This window comes from Manis javanica, chromosome X (assembly GCF_040802235.1).
Source record: "Manis javanica isolate MJ-LG chromosome X, MJ_LKY, whole genome shotgun sequence".
NCBI classification, from domain to species: Eukaryota; Metazoa; Chordata; class Mammalia; order Pholidota; family Manidae; genus Manis; species Manis javanica.
The window spans coordinates 135,459,919-135,470,476 of record NC_133174.1 but is presented as its reverse complement, the minus strand read 5'-3'; the positions used below and the strand labels follow the sequence as shown (position 1 = coordinate 135,470,476).

General features: G+C 61.1%; 2 protein-coding genes and 1 long non-coding RNA gene across 3 annotated transcripts; 1 reads left to right on the top strand and 2 right to left on the bottom strand.

Annotated features, from left to right (window-relative positions):
* Positions 1-2,115: 2,115 nt before the first annotated feature.
* LOC140847371 (melanoma-associated antigen 8-like) lies at positions 2,116-2,799 on the bottom strand. The gene has a single exon (XM_073227546.1). It carries the CDS (start codon positions 2,797-2,799, stop codon positions 2,116-2,118), a length of 684 nt encoding a protein of 227 aa, XP_073083647.1.
* A 515-nt stretch (positions 2,800-3,314) lies between these two features.
* LOC140847427 (uncharacterized) lies at positions 3,315-5,614 on the bottom strand. Its single transcript, XR_012127417.1, has 3 exons — positions 5,472-5,614; positions 3,781-3,873; positions 3,315-3,504 (listed from the first exon to the last, which is right to left on the bottom strand). It is a non-coding gene; the product is annotated as an uncharacterized lncRNA (long non-coding RNA).
* A 605-nt stretch (positions 5,615-6,219) lies between these two features.
* Positions 6,220-7,982, top strand: LOC140847527 (melanoma-associated antigen 1-like). Its single transcript, XM_073228081.1, has one exon. It carries the CDS (start codon positions 6,401-6,403, stop codon positions 7,463-7,465), a length of 1,065 nt encoding a protein of 354 aa, XP_073084182.1. The 5' UTR covers positions 6,220-6,400; the 3' UTR covers positions 7,466-7,982.
* Positions 7,983-10,558: the final 2,576 nt, after the last annotated feature.

Below are 10,558 nucleotides of genomic sequence, written 5' to 3'. Positions count from 1 at the left end.
TCGCCAGGGGCACAAGTCCTCCCCGGGCTGCTTTCTGGGAGGAAACGCAGAAACGGAATTACAAATCTTACAGGTACAAGGAGTTTTAGGACTGGAAGGAGTAAGTCAAGGTGTTTTTCGCCTAGAAAGAGGTGGTGTGACCGCAGACCGGCCGAGGCCAAGCTGTGCCGGGGAGAACTTGGACTGTGGCTCCAGGGCTCCTAGAAACATGCACCTGGAAGCCCGGGGGCAGGGGCGGTGCAGGAGGTTTCCCTTCGCATTCACTGGGTCCAGGTCCCCTGGGAAGAACCTGCCTCAGGGAGCTTTGGGGCGTGACTTTTGGAGAAACACCAGGGAGGGAGGGGGGCTAGGGCGGTCTTGAGGCCTCCCTATGGGTCAGCTGCCACACCCAGTATATTCTCTGTGCCCCGGTCCCTGACCCTGACTGTCACCCAGGTCGGCTCTAGAACAGGTTTGCAAAGCTCTGAGCCCTGAGAGGAGCCGGCCTGGGAAAGGGATCGTCAGCATGGTGGCTTCCGGGGGCACCCTCGGCCCTCCCTCCTGGCCTCCCGTTGACTCCCGGTCGGACTGTGCCCCCGCCCTCGGCCCACCTGGGTTCCCTCCCCAGACCAAGGCCTTCACTCTCACAATTGATAATGGCAGGCAGCGGCATCAGTGTGGCATATGGGGGTCGGAGGGCCCAGCCTGAGGTGACACCATGGCCCCCCCCCCGAATTCTTGGGCTTGGGCCTCAGGCCTCCCCCGCAGTTCTACCTGGATTTGTTGTGGGTTCACCTGAATCCGGCCTCTGACACCGAGGCCCAAGGCCCTCCCCGCTCAGTGGCCTCCCAGGCGGAAGTCTGATGAAGTCTCATGGGGATGCCAGATCTGAGCATCCCCCTGGGGGCTGCCACGAGGAGCGCACAAGGATTCCGGTGGGGTCCTCGCTACTCCCTCTGGGCCTCCCTTAAACCCCTCCTTCTCCCACATTCCGAGGCTCACGAGGCCCAGGGCTCTGCCTCCCCAGGTCCCTGGTAGAGGTGGTGTGGTGGGGTGGGGAGAGGTGGGGTGGTGGGGGTATATGTGGGGTGGGATGTTGGTGTGTAGGGGTAGGTCTGGTGGGGGTTGTCGGGAGGTGGGTGGGTGGGCGGTGTGGGTTGGAGGGAGCTGCGGAGTGTGGGGAGGTGGGAGGGGAGCTGAGGGTTTGGAAGTGGACGGGTGGGGCCATTTCGGACCAGTGTGTGGGTGTGGTGGTCAGGGATTGGGTGGAAGGGGCTGTGGGAGGTGTAGTAGTCAGGTGGTGTGAGGGTAGAGTGACGAGAGGTGAGGCAGAGGGAGGGTGCAGGAAGGTAGGCGGTGGGAAGTTGAGGGTGCGTGAGGTGGGGTGGGTTGGGTTGGGTGGGTGCCCAGCCTGTCGACTGTATTCAGAGGACCATCCAGGATACTCAGGGCTGCTGGCACGTCGGAGCCGGCTTCCCTGACCACCAGCGTCCTGGCGCTCGTGGCCCCCGGCCAGTCATCACCGAGGGGGGTCCTCCTCAGCCCTGGCAGAGCATCCCTACAGCCACAGGTCAGAGGCGAGCTGGAAAGCTGCAGTGCCCCTGGCCATGGGGAGGGTCCGGGAGGAATCACCCCTTGCCTTGGGGTGGGTGTCTTCACAGCCAGCCAGACTTCAGGCACTTTGCATGTGAAGGACTTAATGTTTCCTGAAGAGGTTGAGCAGGTGCAGGGCATTTGCGCAGGTCCTCGGGTCTCAGGCTTATCGCAAGTCGCCCTGTGGAGTGCTGCGATTTTCCCTGTTTCACCCTCCCTCGCTGTAAATGCCAGCCTTACATGTCTCCCAGGTTCTTGAACACAGCAAGCACATTCAGTTACCTGCTTGTGTTTTAGTTCTGTGAAGTGACACATTAGAAGGAATGAGGAGCAAGAATTAACCAAGCGTACTTTTATTTCTCCGTTTTATTGCTAATTTCCATCACTTTTGGGAGGGAGTGGCGAGGCCGATGCCATGTGACCTAGCTCCGGTCACAAACGCAGATGGAAGGTGTCCCTATGTGTCTACAAAACAGCAACGCACTGAACTGGTAAGCTACAAACATACATGGGATAGATGTCATTCATAAACAGATGCTGATGCTAAGCCCCCTTCTCACTGCTTCTAGCCTCCTCGGATGGGGATTGGGAAGAGCCTGTAGCCCTGCTAAGGAGTCTAAGCAAAAACTGCTGGACCTGCACCTTGCTGGCCTCTGCGTGGGCCCTGGGGCCCCAGAGCAGCTCACAGCGAGCGGGATCCCTGTCGGGTAGCTGCCGGTACTCCAGGTACTGCTCCTGCACCCAGACCCCGGTGATGAGCTCCCTGGGGTCCCAGAAGATGACGTGCACCCTCCCGGGGTACACCCCCCTGGCACTAAGCATTTTCCACATTTCCTTCTCAGGGACCCGGCTTCCCCACAGGACAATCACGCCCAGGAGCAGTGCCAGGAGGCCGGTCTTGGGGAGGCGCTGCTCTTCGGTCACCCCATCCCAGGTGAGGCCCAGGGTGGGGACCAGGACATAGGAGTGGCTGCTGGGATCTACTTCCTTTACGTCAATGCCGAAGGTCAGCTGCAAGGACCAGGAGGCATGGCTGAGGATGTCAGGGAAGGGGTCCTGGTGATCCTGGACGACCCGCTCCAGCATCTCTGCCTTCGTGGTCGGCTCCTTGGCGTGGTACTTGTGGAGCAGGAGGGCCACCAGACCAGCCGCCGCATTACGAATCATGGCCGTGGGACAGGATGCCGTGTCTTCCAGGGCCCGTGCGGTGCTCAGACCCTCTGCCATTGGGCTGCAGAGGCCACCATAGGGTGGGTCGGTGGAACAGAGGCAGCGGCAGTGAGCGAGGGGCAGGCACCCTGAGGGCTCTGGAGGGGACTCGGGGTCCCTGGAGGACCGTAAGCTTCCTCCAGAGGGCTTGACATCAGACAACAGAAAGAGCAGGAGGGGCTTGGGATCAAAGGACAGCAAAAGCAAGAGCAACAAGAGGGAGAAGAGGGGGAGGAGGAGGATGAGCAGGAAGGAGGAGGATGAACACAAGGAGGAGAAGGAGGAGGGAGAGGAGGAGGGGAAGGGGAGGAGGAGGGGGAAGAGAGAAAGGAGGAGGGGGAGGAGGAGGGGGACGGGGAGGGGGAGGGGGAGGAGGGGGAGGAGGAGGAGGGGAAAGAGGAGGAGGGGAAGGAGGACGGGAAGGAGGGGGGGAAGGAGGATGGGGAGGAGGGGAAGGAGGAGGGGGAGGAGGGGGAGAAGGGGGAGGGGGAGGACGAGGAAGGGGAGGGGGAGGACAGGGAGGAGGAGGGGAAAGAGGAGGAATTGGAGGGACGCTGTTGCACAGCATGAGGATCCTGTGCTCCCAGGAGAGCCTGGGTGCCCCTGGGAGATGGAGGCCTTCCTCAAGCATCCCGTGCAGTAGCTTCGCAGGACGAGGCACGATGACTTGCTGAGCAGCCGGCAGGAGGGTGGCAACGAGGTGGGAGCTCTGGACCCTGGGGCCTGCGGGGACAGGGACCTTAAGGGGCCTTGGCCCACAGATGAGGCCCTGGTGGCCCCCACACAGGCTGCTTCCCCGGCTCCTCTTTGGGGGTGTGCATGGGCCTCCCAGGGGTCTCCCCTGCTGGGCGGGTGGCCTGTCCCTGCAGAAACCGCAGGATGGTGGGAGGCAGACCTCGGGAGGGTTCTGCAAAGCCTGAGGCTCTAGGGCTTGGTCCAGGGGCGCCCTCTGTCTGGGATGGGACAGCTCTGGGGACACATTCTGGATGGGCGTCCCACCTTGTCTCCTAGCTGGGCCTGTGCCTCCACGACTCTGCAACCTCTGGACAGGTGCCTCAGAGCAAGGCGCTCACCTGCCGATTCCTGGGGTCCCTGAAAGAGGTGACGAGGGGGCACATCAGGGTGACGGCCGCCAGCCCAGCCCCGGGCCCACCGGTGCTGACAGGTGAGGTGTGCTCGCCTCTGTCAAGTACCCACCTGGCGAGGAAGGGGTGTCCCCTGCAGGCGCAGTCAGGACCCTCTCCCCCCACCATGCCCCTGCCCCTGATGCTGACGTCAGACAGAGCAGGGCACACACCCCAGAGCAGGAACAGAAGGAAGTGAGTGCCCACGTGAGTCTAGGCCCTGCCTTGGCCGGCAGGCCTCCTGGCATGGGGAGCCTGCTGGGTCCTCACAGGGTCCCCAGTCAGGGCCCGGGATGCTGCCTCAGCTGACCTGGGTAGAGATGTTGGGTGCAGGCCCTCCTGTCCCAGAGAACCCTCACCCGGACACGAGGAGGGGCTCAGCCAGCCAGCCCTGCCCAGGGCCTCCTGGCGAGGAGAAGGGGAAGCCGGTCTCTGCACGGTCCCTCCTCCTTCTGGGTAGGCCAACCTTCATGCCCTCCGTCCTGCCTAAGGGTTCTGTTCCTCACCTCCCTGAGAGGTAGAGGCAGAGGTTCCGGCACACACCAGGAGTCAACGCCTCTCCCGGGTCTTCAGGGGTCATGCAAGCAGGGCCAACTTCACGGGCGGCCTCTCTGGCTGGAGGGGCAGTCCCCTGAGCATCCTCATCTGCACGTCCCGCTCTGGGGCCTCCCAACACCATGCCCAAGGGCCCAGGTTCTCTGCCTGTTTGGGCTCTACAGTCCTGAGGCGTCCCTCAGGGCCCTCACCTTGACTCCCAGTAGGACCTGGGTCCTCCCTTCTACCAAGAGGAGGCCCTGCCTGCTCCTTATGCAAGTCCCCAGGTCCTGTGATACCCGGATGAGGAAGTCAGGGCCAGCTGCACAGGTTCTGAGCACCCTGGAGCTCCCAAACTTCAGTCTTTCCGGGAGTCCAGGGTCCCTCAGTCCTCCTGGGGGCTCCTCATCATGATTCCCAGCAGGGCCTGGGCCCTCCTCTCGGCTGAACTCAGGCCCTGCTCCTTAAGCCGGTCCCAGTCCCTCTGAGGCGGGGAGGAGGAAGTCAGGGCACACCGCGTGTCATCACTCCACCCTGGGGCCTCCCATGGCTGACAGGCAGGGGCGGCTCGTCTGGGGCCCCTCCCCTCCCCCTCCCCCCAGGGTCCTCAACCCCAACGCGGGCACGGCCTGTGATCCTGTGAATATTGACCGGGGCCGTCATGTCCGACCAAGGACCTCCCTGCCCTGACACACCCCCGGGGGACGTCTGCGGCCGTCTCAACGGGTCACCAACCCAGGGGTTCCCTGGGCAGACGACTGTGCCCGTGGTGCGTTCCGGGGGTGCCCTCGGCCCTCCCTCCTGGCCTCCCGTTGACTCCCGGTGGGTCTGTGCCCCCGCCCTCTGCCCACATGGGTTCCCTCCTCAGAGCAAGGCCTTCCCTCTCACGATTCAAAATGGCGGGTGGCGGCATGCGTGTGGCATGCGGGTCACAGTGCCCAGCATGAGGACCCTCCCGGGGCCTCCTTGGGCGACGGCATGGGAACCCTGAATTCTTGGGCTGGGGCCCTCAGGCCTCCCCCACGTTTCTACCTGGAGTCCTTTTGCGTGACCTGAATCCGGCATCCGACACCGAGGCCGTCCCGTCTCTCAGGCCTCCTGGGCGGAAGACTAATGGCGTCACATCCGGAAGCCGGGTCTGAGCATCCCCTGGAGGGGGTCCTAGCTCCTCCCTCTGGGCCTCCCTTAAACCCCGCCTTCTCCCACCTGCCGCGGCTCACAAGACCCAGGGCTGTGCCTCCCCAGGTCCTTAGTGGACATGGTGTGGTGGTGGGATGGGGGTGGGTGGAGCAGTGGGGGGATGGGCGGGGGTATATGTGGGGTGGGATGTTGGTGTGTAGGGGGAGGCCTGGGGGGTTGTCGGGAGGTTGGTTGGCCGGCGGTGTGGGTTGGAGGGTGTTGTAGGGTGTGGGGAGGGGGGAGGGGAGCTGGAGGTTTGGAAGTGGATGGATGGGGGCATTCGGGAACAGTGTGTGGGTGTGGTGGTCGGGGATGGGGTGAATGGAGCCGTGGGGAGGTGTAGTAGTCAGGTGGTGTGAGGGTGGAGTGAGGACAGGTGGGGCAGGGGGAGGGTGCGGGAAGGTAGGCGGTGCAAATTTGAGGGTGCAGGAGGTGGTGTCGGGGGGCAGGGGGAGAGCTGTTGTGGGGTGGGAAGTTAAGTGGGAGGGGGTATTTGGGGTCTGGTGGCAGGGCTTGCTGGTGGGCGGTGGGGCAGAAGGTGCAGTGCAGAGGGTTAGTAGTGAGGTGGGGTGGGTTGCCTCAGTGCCCAGCATGACGACTCTATATCCGGAGGAGCATCCCGGACCCTCAGGGTTGCTGGCACATAGGATCCAGCTTCCATGAACACCGGCATCCAGTGGCTCCAGGAATCGGCAGCTGAAGCACTGAGGAACCTTTCCTGAGGTCGCAGAGCCACGGAGGACCAGGCTGAGCCAGGAGACAAGGTGGGACGCCCGACCTGGATGTGTTCCCAGGGCTCTCCCATACTGGACGGGTCCCCTCAGCCTCCAGTCCCAGATCCTCGGGCTCGGCTGGCACACCACCAGGGCCCCATCATTTCATCCTTTGGGTTCTGCATGGACAGACTGCCCGCCCAGCAGGGGAGACCCTTGGGAGGCAGGAGCCCACCCCCAAAGCAGAGCCCCAGGGTCCCCGGTGCCCACTTCCCACAATCACCACTGCAGGCTGCCATTCCCCTGAGCAGTGTCAGCACGCCTCTGGGCACCAGGAGTGTGCAGTGCCCATTGGAGGAGGCCCAGCAGGAGCTGAGAAAAGCCCAGTGCCTGGAGGGGACACAGCTCTCACCCCAGGCCATGCCAGTCCCACTGGAGAGTGAGTCCCACACCCATAGCTCCAGCAGCCGTGGGGATGAGGCCGCAGGGGATGCCAGGGCCTCTCTCCAAGATGCGCTGCGCAGGAAGGAGATCCAACTGGTGACCTTCCTGCTCCTCAAGTACCGCGCCATGGAGCCGACTATGAAGGCAGAGATGCTGGAGCTGGTCGCCCAGGATCACCAGGACCCCTTCCCTGACATCTTCAGCAAAGCCTCCAGGGATTTGCAGCTGGTCTTTGGCATGGATGTGAAGGAAGTGGACCCCAGTGGCCACTCCTATGTCCTGGTCCCCACCCTGGGCCTCACCTGGGATGGGGTGACCGAAGAGCAGCGCCTCCCCAAGACCAGCCTCCTGGCACTGCTCCTGGGTGTGATCCTCCTGCATGGTGGCCAGGTCCCTGAGGAGGAAGTGTGGGAAATGCTTAGTGCCAGGGGGGTGTACTCCGGGAGGGAGCACTGCATCTTCGGGGACCCCAGGGAGCTCATCACCGGGGTCTGGGTGCAGGAGCAGTACCTGGAGTACCAGCAGGTGCCCGACAGCAATCCGGCTCGCTTCCACCTGCTCTGGGGCCCCTGGGCCCACGCAGAGACGGACATGGTGAAAGTCCTGGAGTTTATGATCGAGGTCAAAGATAGCACCCCTAATGCCTGTCTGACCTGGTATGAAGAGGCTGTGAGGGAGCAGGAAGTGTGAGGTCAGGCTAACATTGCTGCCGCAGATGATCCCGCCGCCGCAGCCGATGCAAGTTCTGGTGTAACATGCAGTGGCTTCTGCCCTGAGTGACGTCTACACAGCCTGGTCCGTGTTATCAAAGGGCAGTCGGTGACCCAAGCAGCAGAGGGTCAGGCAGGGGCGATTTACCTTCTTTTGTTTTTGGTATTTTTATGTGTTAGTTACATAGAAAGTTTAATAGCTCCAGAATCTAATTGCTGAATGACATGGGTCACACATTTATTGCTGTTCATGTGGTTGATTAGAAATAGTTTTGCTATTTTGTAAGACAAGTTGGGAAACCGTACGTTTTCTTTGTAGCTTGTAAGAAGTTCATATGACATTGGAATAGGAATTTCTGTGGAAATGGGAAAGAATTTATCAGTGAAATAGAGATAAACATTTAAATGGTTCATTTTTAAATTTTCTCAACATTTTCAGCCTGTCGTTCTGTAAAATAAAAAGATATGTATCTGGGCTTTTCTTTCCTCATTCAAGAACGTAGAAGATATTAAATAGTAATAAATGACATTTCTGCTCCCTGGCTCATTTAGTACCCCCAAATGCCCTGAGCCTCTGCTCGCTGGAAAGCCCTGTGTTACCAGTGGGACACTAGGTAAGCAGGACACCCCCCCCCCCCACCTACACACCCACCGAAAAGCAATAGTCTAGGAGCTGGTGTCCTGTGAGGAAGGTGGGAGGTGTGCCCCAGGACCTACAGAACCTTTAGTAAAGGAAGGGCTGAGCAGGCGCGGCTGCAGGGGAGGGCGTTCAGTCCCCATGCCTGGAGCTGGGCAGTTAGCGGCTTCAGGCGCTGCAGTTCCTCCTGTGGGATCCAGTGCAGTGAGGCTGCGTGGGGGCAGAGCCAGACGGGTGGATGGTGAGCAGTAGGTGTGACAGGCTGTATGCGTTGGGGAAGACGCCTGAATTTGACTGCATGCCCCCTAATTGGAAATGCTTGTCGCGTTTTATTGATGAAACATGCTTTTTGGCTGATGAGCTATTTCCTGTGCCATTAAGGTGCAAACTCTCTAGTCTGGCCTGCATAACATAGAAACAAAATCCCAGAGCAGAGTGGGAGGGTCTGGCATGCAAAGGACATCCTGCTTTCACCCACGTTCCATCACGTGCCCGGCACTGTGCAAGGTGCTTTACCTGCGTCAGAACATCCCTGCCGTCCTGCAGGCCAGAGCTTGTCTAAACCACTACTTCACACGGGGAAGCCGGGCTCACAGGGCCTGGTCGTTTGCACAGGATCACATGGCTGCGCGACAGGGCGGAGACCAGACCCTGGTCTGAATTCTCATAGGGTCCCGCTCTTCCCACCCATCCCAGCCCGTGGCTGACCTTCCGACTGAGTTCATTTCTCAGTATGGCAAGACGTCTGTCCGGTGGCAGAAAGTGGGACCCTGAGGCCCAGGGTAAAAACAGGCCCGAGGAAGGAAGGCAACAAGGAGAATCCAACACAATTTGGGGATTGTCCGAGGTTTGTTGAGCGCTGACTTCCAGGTGAGGCATTTTACCCCCACGTGTTTAGAGGGTTGGCCCTTTCAGTCCACCCGCTGACCTCCAGGGAGGGGACAGGGGCTGGAGATTGAGTTCAGTCTCCAAGGACCAATGATGTGACCAGTCCTCTCAAGTAACGAAGCCCCCAGAGAGACCCAAGAGGACAGGTTTCTGGAGCTTCCGGGTCAGTGAATGAGTGCAGGTGTGTGGAGAGGTGGGGAGGGTGCCCCACGTGGAGAGGGCGAGAAAGACCCGCGCCCCGTCCCACACCCCTTGGCTTATGCAGCTGGCCATCCGAGTTCACATCCTTTTACAACAGCATTGCCTGCCACTCGGACTGGGTCCGCTGCTGTGTGGCCTCCTGCTGCTCCAGAAAGCCCCAGGCTTTTTGCGACCCGAGCTCACAAATCCTAATCGGCCTGCCTTTCCCTGGAAGGAAATCCCTGAAACTGTACACCGTGGGCTTTTGTGGTCTCGTGCCAGCTATGCTGAACGGAAGCAGGCAAAGCACAGTGGACAGGTCTTGGACCCCGGGACTGTTGCAGACTGGGGACAGCACCCTTCTGTGGATCCACATCTGTCAAAATGGCCTGGAGGCTGTCCTGCGCTGTCCGGGTCCACAGCGGATGCGCGCGATGACGGCGGGTCCTCCGGTGGGAACAGGCGCGCCAGAGCGGCTCACGGGTGTGGCTCATGGGTACTGCACTTTGAAATCCTTGCAGGCGACTGCACCCCTGACGTGGGATGCCTGCCGGAGCTGCACATGGGGCAGGCCCACCGCAGGGACTGGGAGCCCTCCAGGCACTGCACTCCAGAGAGACACACCCGAGGGACGCTCCCTTGGGGTGTTCCTGTGCCGTTGGCCTGTTGGGCAGGACTAGCCCGGGTAGTTGCCCCTTGCAAGGAGGACGGGCCACCTGCCTCCCTCGTCCTCTCCTGGTGCCTGCCCCAGGCGGTGGGAGTGTCAGCTGAGCCGGCTCCAGAAAGCCATCCCCCTTTTCTGCACCCCTCGCTGGATCAGCGGTCAGGATGGAAAGGGTGGTGTAAGCCCCTTTAGGAAATGGGTGAAAAGTCAGGCTTTCATCCTAACTGCTTTCTGAGCTTGACGGGCCTTTCTTGCTCCCTTGTATGACCACGTTCGTCTGCGAAAATGCTTTTGTGCCTCTTGCAGACGAGGGGGGCTGGGGGAGAAGAGGGGCGATGGGAGCAGTGTCAACTCTGATTGCTCAACGGGGGACGGACCGATCTTGTCACCACGGAGGAAACAGTGAACCCAGACACCTGGGCAGCCACGGGGTGGGGGGAGGGCTTGGCGACCTCGGTTTTCCAGAACTGCGCCTGGTGGCTTTTCCCTCCTCCTGGGGGAGAGCTCGCCCTGCCATGCCGTCTTTGCAGGCTGCCCCACGTGCTGCTGCGAATCCGGATGGACTGCTGGGCCCGGGAGCACACCGACTCAGACCAGGCCGGGGCCCGCCTAGCAGGGTGTCGGGGGGGGGTTCCACTCAGTTCTGACAAGGTCTGCCCGAGACAGCATCAGACCCCACAGGTCAAAGGATGGGTCCCACTGCC

Coding starts and splice junctions, on each gene's coding strand:
- LOC140847527 (XM_073228081.1), top strand. CDS start 6,401: ATGTGTTCCCAGGGCTCTCCCATACTGGACGGGTCCCCTCAGCCTCCA.
- LOC140847371 (XM_073227546.1), bottom strand. CDS start 2,799: ATGGCAGAGGGTCTGAGCACCGCACGGGCCCTGGAAGACACGGCATCC.